This window comes from Sparus aurata, chromosome 11 (assembly GCF_900880675.1).
Source record: "Sparus aurata chromosome 11, fSpaAur1.1, whole genome shotgun sequence".
Taxonomy (NCBI): Eukaryota; Metazoa; Chordata; class Actinopteri; order Spariformes; family Sparidae; genus Sparus; species Sparus aurata.
Window position 1 is genome coordinate 15,282,609 of NC_044197.1, and position 26,667 is coordinate 15,309,275.

At 42.7% G+C, this 26,667-nt stretch overlaps 1 protein-coding gene across 12 annotated transcripts in view; it reads right to left on the bottom strand.

Annotated features, from left to right (window-relative positions):
• Window positions 1-26,667, bottom strand: part of cacna1ea (calcium channel, voltage-dependent, R type, alpha 1E subunit a) — a 110,152-nt gene that overhangs the window by 11,855 nt on the left and 71,630 nt on the right. For 7 of the 12 annotated variants that reach the window (XR_003985894.1, XR_003985893.1, XR_003985892.1 and 4 more), the window contains 29 exons: window positions 24,195-24,298; window positions 21,799-21,914; window positions 21,529-21,582; window positions 19,832-19,873; window positions 18,502-18,597; window positions 18,094-18,303; window positions 17,068-17,180; window positions 16,727-16,839; window positions 16,333-16,464; window positions 16,115-16,220; window positions 15,866-15,983; window positions 15,246-15,313; window positions 15,015-15,106; window positions 10,523-11,419; window positions 8,539-8,768; window positions 7,982-8,093; window positions 7,625-7,754; window positions 6,781-6,840; window positions 5,931-6,037; window positions 5,716-5,727; window positions 5,405-5,501; window positions 4,381-4,541; window positions 3,830-3,967; window positions 3,055-3,256; window positions 2,136-2,300; window positions 1,360-1,470; window positions 1,200-1,280; window positions 855-1,040; window positions 637-728 (listed from right to left, as the gene is read on the bottom strand). Coding sequence is in view for 9 of the 12 variants with exons in the window: in XM_030432714.1 (XP_030288574.1) it covers window positions 637-728; window positions 855-1,040; window positions 1,200-1,280; window positions 1,360-1,470; window positions 2,136-2,300; window positions 3,055-3,256; window positions 3,830-3,967; window positions 4,381-4,541; window positions 5,405-5,501; window positions 5,716-5,727; window positions 5,931-6,037; window positions 6,781-6,840; window positions 7,625-7,754; window positions 7,982-8,093; window positions 8,539-8,768; window positions 10,523-11,419; window positions 15,015-15,106; window positions 15,246-15,313; window positions 15,866-15,983; window positions 16,115-16,220; window positions 16,333-16,464; window positions 16,727-16,839; window positions 17,068-17,180; window positions 18,094-18,303; window positions 18,502-18,597; window positions 19,832-19,873; window positions 21,529-21,582; window positions 21,799-21,914; window positions 24,195-24,298 (4,145 nt within the window). In the remaining 3 variants the exon portion in view is untranslated. The remainder of the gene's footprint in view (window positions 1-636; window positions 729-854; window positions 1,041-1,199; window positions 1,281-1,359; window positions 1,471-2,135; window positions 2,301-3,054; window positions 3,257-3,829; window positions 3,968-4,380; window positions 4,542-5,404; window positions 5,502-5,715; window positions 5,728-5,930; window positions 6,038-6,780; window positions 6,841-7,624; window positions 7,755-7,981; window positions 8,094-8,538; window positions 8,769-10,522; window positions 11,420-15,014; window positions 15,107-15,245; window positions 15,314-15,865; window positions 15,984-16,114; window positions 16,221-16,332; window positions 16,465-16,726; window positions 16,840-17,067; window positions 17,181-18,093; window positions 18,304-18,501; window positions 18,598-19,831; window positions 19,874-21,528; window positions 21,583-21,798; window positions 21,915-24,194; window positions 24,299-26,667) is intronic. The other 5 variants (XM_030432715.1, XM_030432716.1, XM_030432718.1 and 2 more) reach the window with 4 other exon arrangements.

Sequence of the window (26,667 nt, forward strand, 5' to 3'; positions counted from 1 at the left end):
GATTTGTGATAACCAAATCCAAAGGGATATTTTTAAAAAAATTATGTTTACATGTAAAAACAAGGACAGTATCATTGCTCAACACTTTGGTTGTGAGAGCCATTTGAATTATTTGACACTGTGTTCTTCCTCACCAGATGTAACCCTCTCAAAGTGTCTGCCGAGCTATTTGTTAAGGAGGTAAGTGGTACACTGCAGCATCTATCACCCCCTGACACTGAGGAGCCTCTTGGGTAATTAGATAGCAAAACCTTACTACTGCAGCCTTGCATCATTATTCAGACTACATTAAGGAAATGTGTTGTTCAACGAACAAAGTGAAGGAAAATATTGATGGTTTTGCATCTCGATTTAAAAGGGACACAAGATGGTAACTACTCTGGAGTGCTGAAGGTAAGTAATTGGATTGAGTGTGCTGAGTGACAAAGTGTTAAACTTGCATTGTGGGACATTTACACATAAATCAATGTCTGTTACGTTCACGTTCACTCCACAAGTTCACAATGCTGCACCGCAGGTTTAAGTTTCAGATTGGGTCATGGAATAGCTCCAATTTTTACTACATGGATCTAAAACAAGCAACATAAAGTCCAAAGCTACCCGGAGAACAGGACTGAAGATGTCAAGGTGTCCTACCTGAAGAGCAGCATTAGAGCGCCAGAGAAGGTCTTGAAGTTGTTGTGCTGGGTAATATGAGTCTTGTCATTCAGCTTAATGTTTCCAAACACCTGATTCACAAAGGAACAGACACAAAACAGGCAGGACATCAGATGAACAGTCACTTTAGAGGATCATATGTTTGAACACCATCCCCAGAGAGAGACAGAGATCGATCAGGTGTGTGTCTCTCTAACCTGCATCCCAATGATGGCATAGATGAAGAAGAGCATGGCGATGAGCAGGCAGACGTATGGCAAAGCCTTGAAGGACTGGACGAAGGTCCACAGGAGAATTCGGATGGTGTAACCTTGTCTCAGAAGTTTGATGAGACGAGCTGCTCGGAAGAGCTTCAAGAAGCTCATGTTGAACGTATCAACAAACTAGGAGAGGGGAGGGAAAACCGGTGTTTACTGATGGTGCTTAATACAGGAATACAGTACTGATGTTCACATTTATACTGAAACGGTGCAGAGAACAAGGAGGAGCTGATCAGTCAGAGGTATACTCGCTCTCTCTCGACACTACATTATTCTTATCACCTGCAGGTCTACCACGATCTCTGTGATGCTGCCCAAAACAGTGATGAAGTCAAAAATGTTCCACGTGTCTCGAAAGTAGTTCTGCGGAAACAGGAAAGACGCTTTCAGTAATTTCAAAAGAGGATCTACATTCAGGCTGCGTGTTTCTGTTTTCTCTCACCAGAAAGCCGAAGGCCAAGATCTTGAGGACACACTCAACAGAGAAGAGAACAGTGAACGCTGTGTTCAGGTGCTTCAGTACGGAGTCATATGCCGGAGGGGCAGAGTAATACTGAAAAAAGAAAGATGGCAGGTGTTAAACAGCAAGAAAAAAGTGGAAAATTCCCTAACCAGTTCACTGCAGTGTAACCTGATGATAGCGGTCTGATAACAGTATGAACCTCGGCGTGGCGCCCTGCAGATCTACAGGTTGATGGAAGATTCCTCCAGACCCATAAATAGTCCCTCAGTCTCTGCACCTCTCATCTGTCGCACTATAAAAGGAGTCATTCCTCTGGGGGCAGCAGCCACAGTTAATGAGGTCATGCTAAATAGCAGCCCCTGGACATTATAGATCAATATTTAATACAGGATGAGTCACCCTGCGTCTGTCTGTCTGACTGCCTGTCTCTCTGAATAACCAGCACGGCCCAAGAAAAGGCCAGTTGCGGAAATAAATAGTGGCAAGAGAGGGGTGGAAAAACACTAAAACATCACAGTGTGACAAGGAGGGACTCATCAGCTTCTACAGAGCCATGTTTCCAGTTAGGAGTGACACGTCTTGGTTTATTTTAAAACCAAAGTGTTAACAGTCACAAGTTCATGACAGAATATGCCGCTGAGGATACGTGGAGAGCGGCACGTCATTTTCAGGAGAGAGGAGACAGAAGTAGATGAAGTCTCAGATTATGTCCTCTCATTCTTGTTCCCACTTTCACTGTCTTTGATTACGCTCACCTTCATCATCAGTACAATAGTGTTGAGAGCGATCATGGCGAGGACGGTGTACTCAAAAGAGGGCGACACCACAAAATGCCACAGACGGTACTGGAACGTGTGCCGGTTCTGGGGCATGTAACGGGTCAGAGGCTTGGCACTGATGGCGAAGTCAATGCACGCCCTCTGAAAAACCAAGAATAACAGGAAGAGGAAAGAAGGAAGCATGAAACAGTCAAAACCCACAGCACACAGGCAATCCACCATAATGAAATGCTCTTTTTTACTTACTTTAAACTTTTAAGAAGAAATAGATGTATAGATTTACCAAGACAGTGAGAGCATATTTCATTTTTTTTTTCTGGAGATCGATTTGCTGGATTTTAAGTCTGGTCAAAACTGTTTTCCCTTCTGGGTTTAAGACTTTACAACTGGTGAAAAGAAGGTTTTACCGGGATAATCGTTTCAATTCACCTATTTTCTTCCATCTGCATAAAACACAAGAAAAAATTCACCCAGTTTCACAAAAAAAAAGAATTCTCCTGAAAGAAAATAAATAAACTATTTTATTTTTAAACCCCTGAATTTAATTTCTTTTTCTGAAAAACAAACAAAGTTGGTTTCAGACATGAAGTGTTTTCACTGTTAAAAAAAGGAACTGAAAGATTATACTGGCAACAACTCTTTTTCACTGGTTCTCAAGTCATAAACACAGGAGAGAAAAAAATGTTAATCACCAGAAAAAACAAAAAGGAAATTCTCACTTGCCCCTCTGGGCTTCCGTACAGACTAGACTGTAAATATTTGCTTAAGAGACGGAGAGAAGGAGACACAATGTGAAGAAAAAGGTGTGATCAAACTCAGAGTGTGAAAAAAACAAAGCGACATAAAAGAAACACAACAGACAGAGGAAGAAGTGTTGTTCTTTGCTCCCTTTTACCTCATTCTTTTCCAGGCTGCACTCCTCCATCATCTTATCCCCCTGTTCCTGGAAGGTGATGATGATGAGAGCCACGAAGATGTTGACAAAGAAGAAGGGAAAGACGACAAAGTAGATGACATAGAAGATGGACATCTCCATCCTGTTGCCATGGCTTGGGCCTCTGTCCTCCTCCGTCACATCCACCGAGTGCTGCAGAACCCTGAAAGAAAAGAGCTAACTGCTAACCAATGCTAACGTGAATTAAAATTCCAGCAACTAAAAGAAAAAACTTCAACTGTTTGGCACATAAGAAAGAGTATGATAACATCAAGACCCACTGAATATGATAAGTGTTATTGAAAATGAACTAACATCATGTGCAGGAAAAGTTCCTCTTCTGAAATGACATCATGTGCTACAGCAGTTTTTAGTTTGGTGGAAGTATTTGTTTACTGCGGTGCGGATCATATGCCAACTTGCCATTTGAAGGAGGAAATCGTTTTTTAATTTATTTGGAGTTAACAAGGGCTGGAACAGTACAAACCCACGGGCACTGTCAGTGAAATATTGGTGTACCCTTATTGTGAGATAATGAATGAGAAAATCTTTGTTAAATTAATCACATCTAATATATTTCCTTAATCAAAGGTCAGATTTGACCATTACCCAAGAACAAGACAGGTTATAATGCTCATAAAAGCTAATGAGCCCTCTGAATGGAGAAGAATGTAAAATGATATGCGGGAGAGCTCCTGTTGAACTTCCTCGTCCTGCACGACAACCAGACACTCACTGAGGCCACCCCTCTCCGGTGGAAACAGTGAAGAGAGTGAGCAGAGCCCAGATGACGTTGTCGTAGTGAAACTCGTGTCTCTTCCACTCTCTCCTCTTCATCTCCTTCTTGTCCCTCCCGAAAATGATGTAGTAACCCCTGGAGGAGAAGGAGGAGACCAGGCACAACAGAAGTACGTCTTAATAAAGACACATCGAACAAAATACATTAGGAAATAAAGAGGATCATGTTGATTTTGAGAGGATTTTGTAACATTTTCAACAATTTTGCTATCTTTAGTGTCTAGTTTTAGGAGGGCATGCTGCTCTAGACCGAATGAAGGGTGGGAAGAAGGAAGGACAGAAGGACAAGTGGAGGGAAATGAAAGAAGGGAATACAGACGGAAAGACGGAAGACAAGAAGGAAGGTAAGAAAGGTGGAGGAAAGAGAAGAAAGTGACTAAAGAAAGAAAGAAACAAAAGAGAGAGATGAGGCAAAAGAAAGAAGAGAGTGAAGGAATGCAAGAAGAAAGAAAGAAAGAAAAAAGAAAGAAAGAAAGTAAAGTGTATTACTGGCAGTCCTTCTCTGTGTCCTTGGAGCTGTCAGTGCAGTAGAAAAACTTCCCCTTGAAGAGCTGCACGGCGATGACGGCAAAGATGAACATGAAAAGCTTGTAGACGATCAAGATGTTGAAGACGTTCTTCAGAGACGTCACCACGCAGTCGAACACCGCCTGGAAGAGACACGCGGGTCATAAAGACTGATGCACATAACTATTTATCTAACATAGACTATTGATTTTTGAAGAATATATATATATACCACACAGATCTTCACTTCCTCTCACAGCGACCAGAATGAGAAGAACATTGGTATTAGGAGCAATCCCAGGACGACTACCTGTCAGCAGACAATCCTCCAGCTGCTTCTCAGGCCCTGCATTTACTTTAAACACTCTCCTACTTTTTTCTTTATTCCCTGCAGGTCACCTTCCTTTCCTCTTTATCCCCCTCAATTTCCACTAAGTTTCTTTTTTCCATTGAGGTGGGATATCAACCTGTGTATATTCATGCTTTGACGTGTCCTCATCTCCCCTCCTCTGCTCATTCTCTCCCCGTAGACAGACTACGTGTGAAGCTTGGGGATCCCAGCCCTGACAACATGTCTTCATGCCCCAATGCTCACAGTTTGTCACCTCATGGTTTATCGCCTCGTCTGTCTTCTCGCTCTTTTTCTATCCTTGTGCTCAGGTCTGCGACATGCAGCAACAAGAGATGAAAAAGGAGATATCTCTAAGCTACAGGGCAGTTTTATGTTGCTGTGTGTGCAAGTGGACACTGAGATATGCTTGAAAAAGAGTGATATGTGTGCTATACTTGAAGGCCAACTTTTCGTCAGTCGCTATGGTCCGGATGTAGCTGTGAGGACTGTTTGCTTTGGTCAAAAACGTACCCAAATACAATTTTTTTTACTTTTAACCAAAGCTAGACATACTTGGACAACTGGTGTCATCTCTCTGTTTTTTGCAGTATCTTCTTATTAACATTAGCTACTGATGGACATGACAGAGACATACAAAGAGAGAGCATCTCTGACCTTGAGTTTCGGAAGCCTCTTGATGGTCTTCAGGGGTCTGAGGACTCGCAGCACTCTCAGAGATTTGATGGTCTTAATGTCCCGTCCTTTGTTATTTCTGTGCACAGAGACAGACAGCGTTAGCATCTCATCATTGTTTTATAGTAAATATCACATTTTTAGACACATCATGATCTTCAGAACACCTTCCCCCACCTTGTTCATCCATCATACAGGACCTGTAATCTCACATATTCTACATATGTTGCACAATTTGGCACATTTAAAGATGGTATTTGTTTGAATAGAGGAAGACTTTTTTGAATTTTTACCCCATCACATTGCTGGTGGTCAATCCCACAGGGGCACCATCCACAGACGGACACAAACAGGAAAGAGGGACATGTATATTAACAGTTATAATGCCATAACAAAATGGAAGCGGTGGCTGCGTGAAGTGAAACAACATTTACAGCCATAAAAAGCCATGTTACAGCCGATTTAAAGACACCGCATATCGTTAACTAATATAAGCCATGTGACTGACGAGAGGGCGAAGGCCACCAGTGCTCCCACCACGACGATGAAGTCTAGGATGTTCCACAGGTCTCTGAAGTAGGAGCCATCATGGAGGATCAGACCCTGGTCGATCATCTGAGAGACAATACAAAAGGTCTGTGGTGAAAGAAATGTCCTTCCTGAGACGGAGTCAACTTTAAATATATTTCTTTTGTTGGTATTTCTAGTATCAGTGTTGGAATTTAAAACAGAATCAAGCTACTTAATGAGTTGAATTAAATGAGAAATGAGCCTGAAGCTGTTTGTTACTTTAAACAGAGAACATCAATCTAAACAGTCACAAGATAATTAACAGCAAAGGAAAGCAGACAAACACTTTCCTCCTGCGCAACACTGGGATAAATTGTTCTTCAGATATTCCTTGAATCTTTACTTCTTTTCTGTAAATTGCTTTATTGCTGATTCATTTTACTTCTTTGGGACTATGTTCAAATAAAACAAAATGTTCTGGTTATTTTGGTCAACCAATAACCACGTGTAACAGGGAATAAGGGTCAGCAAGCCAACATTGCTTTTTTAAAGGGTTAACCTGCTAAAGTGGTTGGAAATAACTTATTTTATTGTGTCACATAACAGTTTGACTTTCATTTGTTATCAGGCAAAGTTATCTTATCCTCACTGTTCTTCAGAAGTGACAGAAGGCAGACAGAAGCTGTCCATAATGGACAATTAGTTGCTAGTTTTGATGTTGAGTGGAACCATCCTGGAATTATGTGGTTAAAAAAAGTGTATTTAGATTTTTTAGCACCAATTCTTGCAACCAGTCACCCCACAGTCACACATGATTATGATCATATCATCTTCAGACAGTGACTCACCTTTATAATCATTTCAAATGTGAAGACTCCAGTAAACACATAATCAAAATACCGCAGAACCTGCAATGAGACAGAGCAGTAAAAGGGCAGGTCAAATATATATCACAGATCAATACTGTAAATAGATTTGCCGCCTCATGGTTGCCAAGTCAAGTCACTGTTCCTGAGCTATGCTGTTGGATAATGGTCAGAATTTCTTTTGTGGAATATTGTGATGTCACAAAGAAGTTGACCTTTGACATTGACCACCCAAATCTAATCAGTTCATCCTTGAGTCCAAGTGGACATTTGACCTGAATTTAAAGAAGTTCCCTCAAAGCGCTCTTGAGATATTGAGTTCAAAAGAATGTGTTGGAAGGACAGATGGACCACCCAACAACATAATACCGCCGGCCACAGCCATCGCCAGCATGGAAGCTTAAGAATGTTGTCATGAAAAGGTAAAATTCTTCAACTTCCTGCATTAAATTTATGACACTTTACACACTAATCTTGAGGTTTAGTACAAAACAGTGCACTCAAATGTTGATAATACGATACAAGAGAAATAGCTGGATTCCTCCTGTGACGCTCAGTGTGTCTCAGACTTCAGTCTCAGTCATCAGCAGTTTAACCACCCCCCATCAAGTCACATTAGCGTCTTTTGTGAAACAATTTCAGGAAATGGTCTTCAGAAATATTTTCTTTCTGTTCATGGTGCTGCTCAGTGTAGATGAAGGGAGTTATTAGACCCAGAGCACAGATAAAGTGCTAGTAGAAACAGCAGAAATATTCTGGCTTCTATTAGGTCATTAACGTTACAGCTTTTCCCATCAGAAAGGTGATATATACTGAATATACTAACCTTATTCCAGTCAGAGGAGGTGGCGACAGGGTCCTCAGCCGCCAGTGCTATGCTACTAGCAGCTATGACCAGCAGGATGCACATTTCGAAGTACCGGAGGTTTACCACGTAGTGACACGCTCGACGCACCCTGAGAGAGAGCAGATGGCAGAGTGAAGACGTGATGAAGAGGTCAGGTACCACATCTGCTAAGAGTAATACTGTGCAGGCCCAAATCTAGAGGCAGGGATGTCATGCAACAAATCAGGGCAGTTTATTCCAAGTACATGTGATGTTTGGAGCACCATTATTTCCTTATCACTACAATGTTGTGATGATGAAATACACCCCTTCAGAGAGTCCATGGTGGCAACGTACGGGTTGTCAGGTTTGAAGATGAACATGCTGTCTGGAGTCACAGCGTTGGCAGGCTTTGTCTCCTCGGCCTCCTCTTTCTCTGACTTACAGGTTTCGGGGTCCTTACTGTTGACTGGAGAAGGTCAGGGGGAGAAGAAAAAGAAGACGAGGTTAGGACAGGTGAGAGAAGGAGACGAAGAGGACAGCTGAACTATGGGGACTATTTTAGCAGATGACATGGATGAATCCTTCACAAAATGAACTGTGGTAGCAACAATTTACCCTGAAGTCAGACTCTGCAACTGCATGGCCTATTTCTCATCTCAAATGTATCCAAAGAAGTTCATACTGATGAGTGTGGCTTATCTATACCAACTACTTGAAATGAATCCTGTGTGAAGTAAATGCCTACTCCCCCCCCGCCAAACCACAATGAGTGCAGCGAAAATGAGACTCTGGCCTTGTGAGGTTAGTCTTGAGAAATCAAATAAATTAACAAAGCACTTCCTAATGTTACCAGCTACAGTGTGAAAATGTCTGCGCATCAGCACCCAATGACCACAAACCAACAGCTGTACCTGTGATCGTGGAGAGCTCCAGAGATGACTGAACATTGGGCACCTCGATGATCACACTGGAGCTGAGCTGAGATTTATCCTGGTCCTGCTCTGTCTCATTGTCCTCTTTGCTGCTGTCCAGGACTGCAGATGGGTCCGACTGCTGAGGAGTTTCTACCTGCTTCTGGTCACCAGTGTGGCTCTGGACATCTGGTGGGTCAGTGTCTCCTCCTTCACTCCTGTCACCCTGTCTGAAAGTGCAGACGCAAAGACTTGACTGGACAAACAGGAGGACAGTGATACACTTAGAGCTAGTCTACTTTAACGTTTGCATTTTCATTTAATTATTTCTGACCATTAGACTACGCAGCAGCTTCTTTACTCGCGCTCCTTATCTTAACCTCCACAGTCCACCACTAAAATCTTTTTTCTTGTGTAGCATAAAGGACTAACAACTTGCATCTTGCTGTACAACCCTGTGTTGTAGAATGACAAATGAATTCATCTTGAACCTTAAATTAATTGAGAAGCTATGTTCATAAAGGTAGATTCCTACAAAGGAAGAGACGGTGTAGTTTCAGGGCTGTCTTCATCAAAGGTGTCGGCGTGTAGTTTGTTAATAAAAGAATCTGCAGAGGCAAGGCTGGGTGGAATGATAGAGCAATCTTTATTGAAACAGATCTCAAGCCTATGTCCGAACCAGTGTGGCCACACTGGTATTCACAAATCTGTGGCAAAGTGATGCCCAATGCTTTGCCCTCTGCTCTGTCAGAAATCCTCTCGAGCCTTCGACCTTAGGAAATCTACAAATTACCACCCCCCCTTTCTCTGCCTGTGCGGGCCTTTTTAAAAGTCTATTCGCCCGCACCTACCTACTTCTTCTAATAGGTCACTTTGGTGGATTGAGTGACCTATCATTAGAGATAAATTCAGTATTAGCGCTCCCAGGGATTGCTTACCTTTAACGCACACACAGAGCTGATTAATGGCTCCTGAGGCCCCTGGACATGTAAACAACACACCGACCACACTTCTTACCTCACCATAAGGAAAAACAAACTGTCACAGTTAAATCTTAGCTCGGAATGGGTAACTGTGCAGACACCTCAAGGTAAGAAACGTAAACTTGGAGTCAAAATGCGAACCCTGGTGGCGTGGGGGTCAAGACGCTGACGATGCCTGGGCTGCAACATCCACAGTTTGTGTTCCATCTCTCCCCACTGAGCAAAGACATGTCCATAAGACGTCCATAGACCCTTTTCATGGCAGACATTTTGACTTGTCAAAGCAGGAAAAGCACAGGTCGAATTTCTCACATTAGTGGCTCACTCACTGACATGGTTCACTGGGACCCTTAATAGAACAGAGCCATCGTTAACATTATTGGTCACACCTGTGCTTTTTCCTGCTTTGACAAGTCAAAAATGTCTGCAGTGGAAATGGTCTATTTAATGTATTTGCCGACTGGTCACAGATGCCCAATGAAGAGCCAAAATGAAAGTTTCTGCAACGTCTTTTTTAAAAGTCCCTTTTACCGATTACCATTGATGATGTGTTGACGTCAGTTGTGATCGATTAACATGCCTTTTTAAAACGTTCAAAGTGACATCCTCACAAAGTCAAAATGAAAGACATCTTTCCAACATCTATTACAAAACACCCAAAGGGAAGCATAGTGTGGTTCAAAATGAAAGACTGATGTCTTTCCTCGACTTATTTCACATGTCCCTGCTGCACGTTGTTTAAACCATCTTTCTTCTTTTTTTGAGGGGCTTTTGTTGGATTGAACATCTTGTAGAGAAAGACAGGAAACAGAGACAGAGAGAGGGAAAGACACGCAGCTAAGGGCCTTCTGTCATTTCTCTATTGTTGACTATCCAAGTCTATAATAATGATTAAAAACTCCTCTTAAAATCATTCCTGCCTCTTATGACTTTGATTTCATCTGCTAACCAAATCTGAAATATAAACTTGTCCACAAAACTAACATGTTGGTCTGTCTCACCTGCTCTCATCAGGTTTGGACACCTCGTCCTCCTGTTTGGCCTCTGCTTTTTTCTCTTCCTCTTGCCCTGGATTTCTTGTCCTCTCTCTGCTGACCGAGCGACTCAATAAGTGGCTTCCGTTCCCAGGTGATGACCCCTGACTTCTGGCTCCACTCTGATGGTCACAGTGACGCGGCGCCCTCCTGCCCCTAATCCCACTGTGACCTCCCATCTCAGGAGTCAGTGTGTCAAGGTTATCTGGTGGGCGGAACTTTTTGACTGCCCTGTGTTGACGCTCACCATTCAATCGGGGGCTCCGGCGCTCGCTGTTGTGGCTCTGATTAACACCCAATTTACCGCTCTCAGTGGTGGGCTCGGCCGTGGACACAGAAGCATCAGGAAGTGGTATGCTCGTAGGATCCAAGAGATCTGGGACCATCGCGGACACTGGCGGTTCGGGTATATCACCAGAGAGGGCGGCATCCAGAGGAATATCCACAGACACTGAGGAGCCTGAAGCCTGGTGCTTCACTGGAGAGGCTAAGGGGACCATTGCCCGCTTCAAACTCCCAGATGGTGTGTGCTCCATAACCTTGCGGTGCAGCGACAGGGGATGTCCATGCTGGGCTGAAACAGGTGGCCCGTCCTTCTCCTCACTCGGGTTGCTGTACAGGATCTCCCGGCTGGACATCTGGCGGTGTCTCCGCAGCTGGCTGGTCCTCTGCTCCCAGACAGACATGGTCATCCTTTTTCTCCTCTCCCTCCTGGACATGAAAGAGTTAGAGGGGTTGAGTGGTGGGGGTGGGCGGCCCTCCCTGATGCTGCCCTGGGTCTCCTCCAGAGAGCACGAGTAGGTGGGCCGACTGCGGTGGATGGCTCTTTTCCTGTACAGGTAGGGCCGCCTCCTCCGGCTTCCCCTGAGAAGAGAAAGAAAAGACAGCGTGTCAGTATATAGAAACAGACAATTTATTAAATGCAGAGCCACATTTAACATACAGATGGTTTCAGTTAAAGGTCCAGTGTGTAGGATTTCAGGGGATATATTGGCAAAAATGGTATCTAATACTCATAATTTTCATATTTGTATATTCACCTAAATCTAAGAATCACTGTGTTTCGTGACTTTAAGGATGATTTATATTTCATCATAGAATCAACATAGTACCTCTGGCGGAGCCTATGTATAAATGTATGCCCTACGCCATCGCCTACTCTGCATCTCCCAAGAAACATAACTACACATTACAGCGACGCGAACCACCATGACTGTGATTGGTCCGCTTGGTAGCATTGCATTGCTAATACTGCGGATTGTGACCTGTAGTTTCCCCAGTAAACACAACGACCTCTTCCGCTGTTGCAGTCCCTCCTTACCGGCCAGCTGTCACTCGTCTTGGGTTTTACTCCTCCACCAGAGCTTTTCGTGGCTAGACTGTCTGTAAGCTAGAGAGAGCAGACCGGGCAGATGTCCAGAGGGCCCCTTGATGAGCAGCTCATTGCTCAATCAGTGATCAGTGGCTGTCTGGGCTGTGATTGCGATTTTCTTGTGGCTGTTTAAAACAAACAGCCAGTGGTAGAGCTGATGTAGCAGACTTTGAGCAGTAGCTGCCCGGGTAAACACACCACCATGACTGGCTGTTGCAGCTGCAGTGTTTCCAGGTTTGTGGGGTAGAGACAGGCCAGGTGTTGAAGCTCTGTGTAGAGCCTACATGCAATGATAAATCAGCCTATTGAAGGAGCATTTTATGTCTAGAGAAAGAACTGGTCCTCCTGGTCCTCTGCTCCTTCATTGAGTTTGCCATATTGCACCACCATGCTTCCACAGTAACCGAGAATGGACAAATTAGACAGCGGCTCTGGAGAGGGCTTTTGTCCCTCTTTGCATTCTTAGCAGCCACTGTAGGAGAGGGTGAGGGGAGGTGTATTCAATTGGTTGCAATGTACAAAGTGGCTGAAAGATGCCACTAAAATCTACACACTGGACCTTTAAAGTTAATGTCTTAGTGTAAGCATTTGATTTGTTAGCATTTCATTTCAGCTTGTTTTATTATTTATTGATCCAGGTCTGGAACCATTTTAGTTTGCATGCTGTGTTTTCACAGACAATCTAATTTGATTCAAGCTAGAGTTTCAGAATCTGCTTCAATGGATTTTACTGTATAGGTTCTGCATTTGCTTTATACCAACAAATGAACATCAAAGTATATAGCCTGTGATTAGGTCTGATGTTTAAGCAGTTTATAAACACATAGAGCAATTTCATTCCAACATGAAGCAATTTAGTGGATCAATGAAAATGTCAGGTGATAAATTAACCAAGCCAGGAGTTTTTGTGTGACTAGATAACACAAAGAGTAGGATGCAGAATGAAATCAGTGGAATAAATGGAAAGAAATGTGGAATCAAATTAGGTTGGAGAGAGTTTGGAGGAACGGGACAGAAGATGAACAGAGCACTATACAAGATGGAGTCTGGGACGTTTACCCATTTAAGAAAGTCAGACAGGTGTTAGTGAGAGATTCAGAGAGCTGAACAGACAGTGTTACTTACTGGAGCGTGGACTCTTGTGTGGTCCGTGTTATCAATGAGCGATTGGTTGAAAACAAGACATTAGTGCTTTCGTGAGCAGAGACAGAACAGGCCAGGAGACACACAGCAAGCTCAAAGATAAACTGGCCTTTCACACAAACACCAGAGTCATCAAAACATCTGCATACAGACTGTTGATGCCATTTAACAGCTGCTCAGAATTTGTTATACACTGCTTAAGGGTAAATTTGCACAGATGAATTATTCATTTCATATCTAATTGCTACACCATGTATTTTTTTTTTTGCAGCATATCACATCTTTAAATGCTTGTAATCATCCAAAACGGAGGTCAGAAAACGACTCTCGATGCTTTGGTGTGTGTCTCCGTTGGAGCCAAGCAGCACATTGACAAACAAGATGGTAGCAGTATTAGAAACAGTCAAACAACATTTATAAACATCAACAGTAAGCGCAACATTGATAAGAAGACATTTTAGTCAGACTGAGATGTTAGACAGTCTGAGCTACAGCATGAGTACAGATAGAAAACACAGAGATGGGCTTCATTGGCAAACACAGGAAAATAGTACATATTTAGATGCCCTTTGAACAAAACCACCACACTGGGATGCAGCTCTGAACACCACGTCAGAGAACTCACACATTAATTAGCATTCTTTTAGGACATGCTAGTAGAGCTAAATGGGGAAATTCATGTGCCGAGCTTCAAAAAAAGCATTCTCAGCGAGGATGTGGGTGTCATTTTTCTTCCTTTGATCATGCTGACCAGATGCATGCATTAAAAGGGTGAAATCACCATCAGCCCCCAACATGCTGAATTTCTCTGTTTTTCTTTTTTTTTTCTTTTTTTATTGAGCAAATGCTGTCATGCAAGTTTCTTCAAGGTCAGCAGGGGCAGGCACCACCGGGGTTTCATAGCTGACATCGAAGATGAAACCAGAAACCCTTAAAGTTCAGATTGTCCTCTCTGAATACAGATGCCGGCCCAGATGACCCTATGGTATTCCAGTCTCCTCTATGGGCACTGACAAGAGCCTGACCCTCAGCTAGCTAAACTGAAACTAATGCACATCTCCAGCTTTCTTTCTGCTCTGTTGTCATTTCATTGCTGTTGTTTTAGGAAAATGGCAAGGCCTCGAAAAGAAAGAAAGAAAGAAAGAAAGAAAGAAAGAAAGAAGGTGCTTAATGTGATGTTAATAAAATATTATCTGGTAAAATCTTCCACATGCCCATGCAACAAGCTTCTCGTTTCTCAATACACCAACGTGCACACAGAGCCAGAGGTCCCCACTCTTGTGCATGCACATGCACTTATCACCACTGTGCAATCAAATCCCTGAGAGAAAAAGACAATCTATTCTGCTGGAGACCTGAGCATTGAGAAAACAAGGTTACTTTATAAATCAAATTTTCCACAAGTCAGAACACGTAAACAGATCACAACCTGCACACACTTAATTTCATCTGCTAATTACACTTTCCTTGCAACGATATACATAAGCATATTACTGTAATGGACACAACATGTTAATTTGGACACTGGGTAGCCCTGTCTGCATGACAACAATATAAGCACCTCCCCACCCGAGAGTGGAACCAGTTACCATGGAGACATACATTTGACTTCTATTTGGCAGCAAATTACAGCGTAGGGAGCGGGCGGAGGCTGGATAGTAGATCTGTCAGTAAAGCAGTATGAGTCTCTAGTGGGACAGCACGTGATTCTCTCAACAGGCTCTATACTGACGACCCTTGGCCTCCATCTGTAACTGTACTGCATGGCGTGGTTTCATTCGTTGCACCTCATGATGGACTCTCCATTTGCTGGAGGCTACAGCAACTTGTGTTAAGTAACAACGCTGAGGGTTTAGTCCTATAGGCAGTCCCTGGAGGAAGGAAGGAGGGAGAGGAAGAGGGGGACAGAGGGAGGAGAGGAGAGCGGTTGCATTCAGCACTTACTCTGAAGACATGAAGGAGGACAGCGGGCCGACCTCCTTGGCCTTCTGCAGAGCGTGCTTCTGGTTGAACGCCGCCTCTGCCTCCTCTTCATCCTGATCAAAAGAGTAAAAGACGGCTGAACAGCTGTCACATCTGTGAGTTTTAATATTTAAACAGAATCAAAGTGATGAAGATAAAACGAGCAGAACTGGACATGGCAGATATCTTAATCTTTACACATCTTTTTATTACCTTGGTGAGTTCTTGTGCATTGGCAAGGTTATCCACGGCAATGGCCAAGAAGACATTCAGCAAAGTGTCTGTTCACAGCTTGGTCAAGGATGTGATGGACAACAAGGCAACCCCTAAAACTAGAATACAGACTGAGACAGTACTAGAGCAAAAAACGTTTCAGAAATCTGCAAAACAAAATGCGAATGGACGTGAATTGTTTTGATCCACTACTGTTATTATTAGGTGGTGGTTCATAGACAAAAGTGGTGCCAGTTCTCCAGTCTGAAAACCACTAACCACTTGCAGAAGAAGGGGCTGGAAAATGATGTGCTGATCAAAGGAGCAGGAAATGAACAGGACACGATGGAAATATGAACGTTTGTTTTATGTGTTAATGTCAGGAAGGTGACATCAAATCTGTGTGGTGAAGCTACAAGATTTTTATTCTTTGTATATTTTGTTGGAGGGCAACCATCTGATTCTTATTCTGACGTCATATCATTTCCATCTCTAATAAAGCTCATTAACTTTTTTTTGAAAAAGCAGAAATCCCACATGATGCACACATGATAACTGACTCCTTGTTAAATGACAGGTATTTTGATATTTCTAATTTAAAAAATAGTAATGAAGGATACAGTTTCCAAACAGTGTAAGCACTATAAAGTAGATTGAGGACCACATGCCAGACTTCACTCCTCCCTGAGAGCGAATACCGTTGTACATTACCTCGTTCCAGTCCTCTCCAGTGAGGATCTGGTAAAACAAAGTCACAATAACAAACACACGTCATCGCAAAACAATCCTGAGCATTTCCTGTATGTTATTATTCGCTGTGATAAACGTGTGAAGTAGAAAGCAATAAATTGCCAGGTCTATTTCCAGACCTGAAAGACAGTCATGATCGCTGCAGGGAAGGTGTCAAAGTTCGTGGGAGTGTAGTCATCAGAGATGTAGTCGACAAAGATGTCATCTGGGTCATCAAAGATGAACCTGTGAGAAAGACATTCTAAATGTCTTCAGGAACTCATACACACTGATGCACAGCATTATTGGCACAACTGTTTATTCACTCAGAGGGTCAAAGGAGACTTTTTAATGTTACCTGCCACCAAAGAGCTGCATGCCAAGGAGTGCAAAGACAACGATGAAGAGGAAGAGGAGGAAGATGAGGGAGATGATGGACTTCATGGAGTTCATCAGAGAGACGACCAGGTTTCTCAGAGACGCCCAGTACCTGGATAGTCACACAATATCATATTTGTGTGAGTATATTATTTAAATTGTGAAAAATGCTTCATAAATATACATATAAATATAAATACAAATATATCAGATACCAAAAAGCATCCTCCTCACAACATAGTATTTCATATAATGTCACAAAAATGACAGACTTAACACTACTGCCATCTTTCAGTCAACAGTCAAATGTCTCTTGCAAATATCATGAAACATCTCAACAGATGGCAGAGAGTGCGGAAGGCTGCGGCACTAACTTGGTGATCTTGAAGATCCTCAGCAGACGGAGAGCACGCAGGACACTGATGCCAAAGGAAGTGCCAGGCCTGAAGAAACCCCACAGAACTTCAAAGATGCTGCCAACGATCACCTGCAGTGACATAACATTCAAAAGGAATCTTTGATAATGACACACAAGCACACATGAGTGAACGATAACATTTATGACAAAGTGACACAGAGAGGAAAAGACAGAGGCAAAGAAGATTCAACACGGACAGATATGGAGGGAGAGAGCGCTGATGCTGCATGTTTTGAGAGCACAAGCAGTTGGATTTTGGGAGAAACAAAAATGTCAGGAGGGAGACGGACTACTGACACTGCAGTCAAAGCAGTTGAAGGAAGAGTGGAAGTAGAGGCGTGGTCCCAAGCTGTACATCTTCAGAAACATCTCAGTCAGGAACAGAGCGAGGAACAGGAACTCTGCATAGTCTGAGACAACAAAAACACATTTAAAATGCAGAGTACGTCATCTCTGCCACTCGGGGTCACTCAACCAAAACAAAGCAGAAGGCGTAATTAGTGTGGGATCATTGGAGCTTTATTGTTAAACAACCACCATGGCAAAGGAATTCTATCTATGGGGCTGAGGCAGAAATGTTCACGGATGAGGTAATGATTCATTCACGCTACATCTAGTCACTTCCTCCCTCACTCTCTGACTAACTCCTGGGAGTTATAGCAACTGGGTTTGTACATTGTTGCGTCATGATTTGGCTTTTAAATTGAGTCATTTCCTGTTTTATTTTGTAGGCTATATTCTTGTGTACCACATTTTACTTTACACTTCCTGTCTTTGTTTATTTCCTGTTATTTTTCCATCTCACCTGCGTTTCATTAGCTAAGTAGTATGTGTGTTCCTGCCTGTGTTGCCTGAGTTTCATCCTAAACTTGGTTTAGTTTTGTGTGTCTCTTTGGTTTTTTAGACTTGCCCAAGCCTGTTTTTGTCAGTTTTGTTGCCTGCCTTGGACTTTTTACATTTTTGTTTGGACTACAGCTTCTGATCATTAAAGCGGAGCCATATTTGCATTTGAACCCCATGTTTGCATCACAAATGTACAGTAGTTATTGACATACTTGCCTGTATACGACACGTGATACCGGAGGATACCACTAGATGGCACACGTTAACTTGTTGTTTCGTTGTCTTCACTGCTGTTGATGTGTTTACTGACTACTGACCCTGTCACATCTTCATACTAGCGCTACACTGGTCCTACTGTTCATATGCAAACTGCATCCTGCTAATGTCCAACATAAATTTTTGAGGCTATGAACAACTGACACTTTAGTAACTTCAGCAACCCCTGAGCTCATATATTAAGGTGTTACTGAAATTACTCACAGAGGAAGTCGGACAGCCAGGGGGGCTGATTGTGATGAACAATCGCGACACACAGCGTGTTGAGAGCCACCAGGCCCAGCACCGTCCAGTAGAAAGTGTGTGTCTTCACCACACGGCGGATAGAGATGCGCAGGAGACGCTCCTTACGGCGAAAATACGCTGACGGACCGCGCCTGGCGCTCCTGATACTTGCTCTGGCCATGGGGATGCCTTGAGGGATTAGTGAGAGATAGTGAAAGGTAGCTTGTGGAGATTGTTCCAGCTCTGACTCCCAACCATGTGATGTTTACAGCAGTTTCAAATATGCATTTCTAAAGGCATACTCCTGCAGAGCAGAGTTTGCCCTGCTGGAGTATGCCTTACACTTTATGTGCACATATTCATGAGCCTGTCCAGACTCCCACTCACCCACAGAGGAGATGTCACCATATTGTTCCTCCCCTGGTTGCCCTCGATGCCCCACATCCACCCCTCTCCTCTTGATGGTGGTGGCTCTCTTCAACACTGTGGACACGGCAGGTTTAACATAAGAAAAAGCTGTTTCCAACGGTATAACCAATATAGAGACACAAAGACGTCTTTTGGGCAATGTGACCACAAAACACTGTTTACCTTTGGAATTGATCACATCTACGAATAGATTTTTGACTGGTTTCTTGTCCTCAAAACAGCCCAAAAAACCACCATGTGCATCAAAACCTATACATCTTGAAGACAATCTTAGGCAGACCCAGACAGTATGCAAGTGTAAAAGCTTATAATGCAATGAAAATATAATGATGACGCAAATAATAGGAAGAAACCACAGTAAGGATCATCTTCACAACACGCTAATGTCTGTGAAGTTTTTAGCTGAGAGGGAGAGTGGAGCTCATTAATGCTGTAGCTGAATGAGATAAAAATGATCATTTTATGTTATTGTAATGATCCAAACAACTGGATGCAAACCTTCGGCTGAGATTTGATGATCTCTATCATGGCAAACCATGCTCTGAGGCGGGTTGGCGGTCCATGCATCTTCTGTTATCTAAGCTGTGTTCAAGTACTGCTGTATAGTATCAGGAGACACACCGGGCCGTGCAGTGTGCACATGCTGAAGTGAGTGTGATGAGTGTGTTTTGACCTTTTCTCTGACTGACATGTCAATGATTACCTTTCATCCTATCCTACCCCTGCTAACATCTTCCTGCTACCTTTGTGATTTCTGAATCTACTTGCAGTCAATATTTGCTTGGGGACTTTTTTTTAATAAGCCGCTGATCAAACACACACAGAAACACACAGATACACAAAAATACTGCTGCCATTTCACTCACACACACACACACACACACACACACACACACACACACACTCAAAGGAGTTTTTGTTTAAGGCAGGCACACTGAGTCTTGTCAACACACACACACACACACACACACACACACACACACACGCACGCACACATGCGTGCATGCTGCTGCCTTGTCAGACCAATGGTTGCTGAGCAACCGCAGTGCACCGCCTTTCTTTTTAATCAAAGCAATCAGAGCTTCTGCATGTTTTTGCATCACAACAGCTGGAGCCACAATTGGTCTTTACTACAGATGTACACGTGTCTTTGTACTTCAACTAACTGAAACACACTTAACAAGAATTTGCTTTCTGTTGTCTGAGTGTTCATATGTGTGAATTTGAATGGGGTGAATGGAGCGGTGAAGCTGGTGAGGAAGAGAGCAGAACAGAGGACGGTTCTCACCATAGGCACCACCTGTACTCCACTCTGGGAGCCTCCTGAGAGCTGCCAATCAATCAACATTTAATAAAAGCCCTGCTGATTCAGTGGGGGGGGAAAGGTCAAAGCAGAGCTGAGCAGGTCAGAGCAGGCACTCAACTGTGTGTGGGGCACCGTGTCAAGCTGCAGATTTAACTCTATCGATGCTAATTCTGTCTGCGTGACACTGACAGTTGCAGAGAGAGATGCAATGGTGTAAGCGATCTGTGCAAATGTAGCACAGCAGCGACAAAATCTGTGCAGTAAATTATATCCTAAAGTGACATATTGTACTGATTTATGTTGTAACTGAGGTCAACTTTCAGTTCTTTCCAAAGTTTACAACTCAGCAGTGAAATTTCAACAAGTCTACAGCTACGTTTGAAGCTCTGTGAAGTTGTCGGCACAATGGTCGTCAGCACGTCAGCATGCTAACATTAGCATGCTAACATCAGCATGCTAACATTCTCACAAAGACATTGTGAAAGTTAATGACAGGACAGCCTCATAACAACTGCTGGGCCTAATGATAGATCACAACATAATTTTACTTTTGGCACATTTCAGCATGATGGATACCTGTTGAGCAGAGATTGGTTTATTATGTTCACCACCATTTAGCATCAGCTCAGTACAGGGTTGTTTTTTCAGATATTTAGTAAAGAACCAAAGAAATGCTGAACAAGTCAAATTTAAAACTGATGATGTTGCAAGAAGAAAGGCTGAGATAGCACAGAGGGTGTTAGCTTGGAATAGCTACTTTTGGCTAAATGCTAACATGAGCATGCTTAAAATTTACAAATGACAACACTAAAGTGCTGATTTTTACCATATTCTTATTCATATATGAGTTGAGAATGTTTGCAGGCTAACATTTGTATGGTTCTACTAAAGTACTTTGTTATTGAATCTAAGTTTCTTTTAAAGTTACAATTGAATACTGAGTACCTGAGTACCTTTCATCTGCATATTTGTAGCCAATAAGGCTTTCTGGTCACAAATGGGTCAATGGGGACAACTCTGACCTCTGACAATGAGAGCTCTGACAATAATCTGCAGTAGGTGCAGGTTTGGAGAATTGATCATGACCACTGGACAGAAGTTTAGAGTAATTCAGACTTTGATGTAAATTCCGGTGATCACCTATTAGGAATTATTGTCTGGGTACGAAGACTGTCTTTGAAAAATCTTGTGCCAATCCGTCTTGGAGAAGTTGATATATTGAACTGCATAATTGTAAAACTTTGATCTGCTGTGGCCCTAAAGGGAAAATCAGGGGTCTGTAGTACTCATGCTTTGGGAACCAGCAATGTTTAAATAAAATGTCATGGCATTACATCAATTAGTTCTTGAGCTATTTCAGACGGGACCAAACGTGGACTGACTGACATTAAGTTTTCGTGGCACAAAGTGAAGTTCCAGACTGAGATGTTATTCAACTTCCCTTGGTAGAATTTTTATACCTGTATCTGTATCTTAAAAAAGGAACATGTAAACCTAAAATAACAAAGAAAAACAGACTTTTATAGCATATGCCCGCATGTCCTTTATAAAGGATATTTGTTTTAGTCTACATGCCTGCATTAAACTGTTTCAGCTGCAGCAATGTAAAGCATTGTGAGGAGAGCAGAAAGAAAATGTGCAACAATGAAACAAGGAATAACAAATCTCTGCTGACTTACCATCGAGGGCAGAAGGTCCTGCATTCTTATTCTCCTCGGCAAGCATCACTTCCTCTGGAAAACCAAAAACCACAGTCAGAAATGAGTGATGGCTACAGATGGAAAAAAAGATATGCTAGCATCTTTTGTGACTATGTTTATATCTCAAGAAAGAAAACATGTTCCACAATCAACAGGATTAGTCTCAAGGCTTAAAAAGAAATATCGATTTTCCTTTTCTCATCAAGAACCAAAGCCTTAGTCCAAATCCTGAGCTGTGACTAAAGCCACCTGCTCGGTCGATCCAGGCCCGGTAGCCGTTGAGCTCTCTCTCAATCTGCTGCTGGCGTCTCAGCTTCATGAAGGCCCTGCGGTTTTCTACCCTCTCCCTCTCCTTGGCGAATTCCCTGCAGAACCAAACCAAACCAAACCACAGGATTATTTATTTACTCTGTGAGGATACAGAGATTTATAGTTGCGCAGATATATCTTCCCTCTTGGAGACAACCACCGGGGAAAAGGCTGTAGCTGTGTTGAAATAAGCTCATCTCATTGTTCATTCAACCACAAGAGGAGAGACAGCGAGGCAAAGGGGGTCTCCTCTCTCTCGTTGTGGAGATAATGACAATGGATCCCCCATTAACCTTTTTCTGTAAAACTAATTAACTTGTATAGACTTTGACACCACGCACTGAAACAGAACGGCTTGGTTTGACAGTAGTTTGCCAGCCGCTCTGCCAGACAATGAAAAGGCAAGTTACACTGTGTTGTCTGTCCTTCAGCTGAGCCTTCTGGATCCTAAATCAACAAGCTTATACTATAAGGTCCATTGTGCAGGATTTAGAAGGATCTATTGGCAGAAGATTAGTGTATAATGTTTGTTTTTTTCATTACCTTAGAATGAGCCTAATAAATCTACAGAGGGAGCAGGTCCTCTTTATTGGCCATGTTGCTCCACCATGATTCTACAGTAGCCCAGAACAGACAAACCAAACACTCACTCCAGGAAGGGCTTTTCGAGATTTTAGCAATTTTAGCTGCCACAACAGGGAAAGGTTAAATGTGAGGCTTCCTACATGCTGCACTTCTAGATGTCTGTCTGCTTTAAAGTATGTCGCCCTACAGCCTCTAGGCTCTGTTGAAGGCAGATTCAAGAACAGATTTTTTTTATTGCATCCACTTAACCTTGCGTGTCCATGTACTGTGTTTTGTAAGCCACCTCAGTCTGAGACCTGCATGTCTTGGTTACACCTGCTGGGAGATAAAACTACCACCAGTAAAGCTCTCAAGACTCCTCCGCCATGACAAGGTAACAGCACAAATATGAGCCATCCTTTCATTTAAGTCACAAAGTCAAACGCACGGCAAAGTAACACATCAATATACTGTTACTTTCAGGTATCTGTAATACTGTAGGTGGTTGTATATACATCATGTGCAGGATGCCAACTTCACAAACAGAAACTTACAAACATGTTGCACACCTCTTTCTCCCTATACCCCCATTCATTCACCAAACCTTTTCAGCTATCTTTCCATCTGATCTGTCCTTTCGTTGGTTGCCAGTCAGTTTTAGAACTGATTTTAAGATCCTTTAAATGGTGTTTAAATCACTCAGTGGACTAGTCAGACATGCTTTTAATGTGTGCCCCTTCTAGATCACTGAGGTCCTCTGATGCTTGTTTTTTTTGTCGTGCACTGGGTGAGGAGAAAAACCTATTGTGAGTAGTCACTTATTGTTAATGTTAATGTCCTCACCTCTGCAAAAGTGTAGTACAGGAGCCGAGGGGCATCATAACCTAAAAACACCTTTAACAGAAGTCTCAAGACATTCCTTTTTTTCTGTTCTCTCTTATTGACACAGTATTGTTTCACTGCATATTTTATATTTCATTGTATTTTTCCTTGTATGGCAGTTTTGCATGAAATGCCCTGTACTGTATAAATAAGGTCGGATTGGATCGGGGTGGTTTCTTAGGTTGAGTCCTTGAATACAGTCAAGTAAGTAAATAGAACATGGTGTACTGGAGAAGGGCTGTGTGTTATAATTTTGCAGAATGTTTGACAGGCTGCTGATAAGAACAAACAGGAGTTTATGCCCTGGTTCCCTTAATTTATAGCATATTTACAGGCTGACATGGACCACACAAATAGAACATTAAACAACTGACCACTGTGTGAGGTTTTGCCAGTGGAACTGTAGGGCCACTAAAGATGTCCAACATTGGTTGTATCCTGAAAATTCAGCAGGATAGAAGGCTTCAAATGTGCCTGTGGTGTATCTGACATTGCCTATAATGTCATCATTAATGTTGTTCCAGGGCCACCACTGTGCCTGACGATTAATGTTTTTGTGATGTCATAGCTTTGCACCTCGGTTTTGAAATTAGGATAAAAGCGACAAAGTTCTCATTGGTTGAAGGATAGGACTCTCATATTTGGTTATGTTAATGAAACATGGTTTGGGTTAAACTACACCTTTTCATCACAACGTTTAACACGTGTTTGAGAGGATAACTTTTCCCATGTGTGTCTTTTTCCAGTCTGTTTCCCTGAGAGAGCTATGAAATTACATAAACATGCTGCGTTAGTTGCAGTGATTGAGCAACATTAGACAAAAGAAGAGGCCCATACATCTCCATCCCAACGAGTTTTAAAAACCAACTCAGGCTGAAATGTGAACCCACCCGGAGAGGACTCCCAGCACCAGGTTGAGGACAAAGAAAGATCCGATGATGATGAGGGGGATGAAGTAGAGCCAGTTCCAGTTGGGGCCCAAGGCATCGTCGGTCTGAAACATCAAAACAAACTCTAAATTCAGTAGTATCAAATCAGGCTGGAGCAGACTCATGCTGCCATTGGGATGGAAGACAGAAATACACAAGTGTGGGAGTTTGGGTGGCTGCGGGAGATTCCAGTCCAGGCGGGGCATCGAACAGAGACATCATGTGTATTGATCTGCTCTGGCCTCATACAAAGAGTGTGGAGGAGAGTGGAGGTATTCTGTGTACTGTATGAAGCCAATATAGAAACACTACACTATACATCACCCGGACCTGGGAAAGTTGTTTAACGTGTATTAACGTGGGAACATACTCCTGCAGAGTGCGATTCTTCGGTACAGTGACTGTGCATTTTCTGTTTGTTCGGCGCTGATCAAACTGACTCCAGTAAACATCATTACAGTGGGTCTGTGTGGTCAGCAGCATGTCGGTCTCTTTCCTGCCTCGCTCGTTGTTCATCAGCAAAGCTCATTCAGCATCAATGCAGATGACATAATACAATCACACTGGCAAATCATCTGCCTTCATCCATCTCAATAAAAACCGAAAGAGCAGGCAGCTGACCACAGATTACACCCTGTCACAGCAGTTTGTGCGAGTGAGAGAGTGCTCTCTATCTATCTATCTATCTATCTATCTATCTATCTATCTATCTATCTATCTATCTATCTATCTATCTATCTATCTATCTATCTATCTATCTATCTATCCCCTCAGACCTGTAGTAGTGTGCTTGAAAACATATTAACCTGAAACACTCGAAGATGTCTGGCTGCAAATTATTTTGGAGACATTCCCTCGGTATCTGAGACAATACCAGCATTTAATCTTGTTTCATTCATCATTCTGTGCTGTCTGCATCTTTTGCGAAGATAAATCGATTACAATAAAAGGCAACAAAGTTTACAACATGGTGTGTTCATCGAAAATAATCCCGACCAAAGTGAGAGTACAGTTGTTCTGATGGAAGCACATAACAGGCAGCTGTATTTGTTAAATTAAATGATGTATCTATGCATACTGAGACTTTGCAAATTTGAAATGTGCCCAGGCCCACATGAGCAGACAGACAGGGTCTTTTACAGTGTTCCTATCTGAGTATGATCTCGTTATTCAGCTGCAGCCAGAGTGAGAATATGATTGGACTACATTTGTTGGATGGTCATGCAGGCAACAGGTTTATCAAATTAGCAAATGGTGCCACCGCTTCCCTCTCTGTCTACATACTGTCCTTGTGCATTTGCCTCCCTGCTCCGTTCACTCTGACAAACATGCTCATGCAGCACAGTTGAGCATCTCATCCCGGTCTCAGCGTTACTGTGACAACATTTTCTGGCTTCAACACTCTTTATTCCAACACACACCTCTCTGAATGCAGCATGATATAGTGTTACATGAGTCTTAGTTCAAGGCCCAATCTCAATATCCACACTCACAGATTTACAGATATTGAGACCCATTCCTGCTAAATTTCAATGGGTTTGTAGGGCTGATCCACAGTCAGATTATGAAGTGCACAAGGGCTCTCTCGCAAAAGTCAAAAGGTAAAGTGAAATGTTGCAGTGCTGTTCATTCCTATTTCAGTTTCTTGCAGTGTTTCTCACTCAAAAAATGACCAGGTGACGTCAGTTAAGTCCATGAGGGTTCGGGGTTAAAGGCCTTAGGGGGGGACAATGTGATTGGGGGCATAAGAGCATAAAAACTTTTGGTGTCAATCAATCCCACAGAGCAACTGTATTTCTGACTCATCCTAGCTTTCATTCTTCGAATAGTCTGTGATGTGAACCAAGAGGTCTTGATGTCTGTCAAGCAGGATAACAACACTACACACCCTCAGTCACAATATATACAAATGATCCAATAAATCACATGAAAGAGGAAGAATGAAAACACCGTTAGAGAGATGGATCAAGTAGACACTGTTCTGTTGTTCTTTGTATTCATACAGTGCTGAGAAAAAGGGTTTAGACTACATTTCCTAGGGATTCTGAAGCGTGCTGTGTTTGTTAACTAGAGAGTTCGAGTGGGCAGTCTAATCTCTATTCAGGTCTTGTAGCAAGGTGTAGAAGGTTATACAATTCTCTGGATAGATGGAATAGAAAAAAAAGGCAAGCGGAGAGCAAAACAGGAACCAACCATCTGCGGTATCAACACTAAAATCACAACCCGGTAACCTCCCTCCTCAAGTTCTTGCTCCACACACAGTGTGAGAGAGGAGGCGACGGGGTTACAGACCCCCACTCAACAGCCATCAGCGTGCTGAAGCCGGAGCCGCTTCTGTTCATTAGGCTTAATGGAGTCTGACAAAAACTGCTGCACCTCAATAATTTGCAGCTATCCACAAAAATATTATGAGTGGCACCTGTGTGTGTGTGTG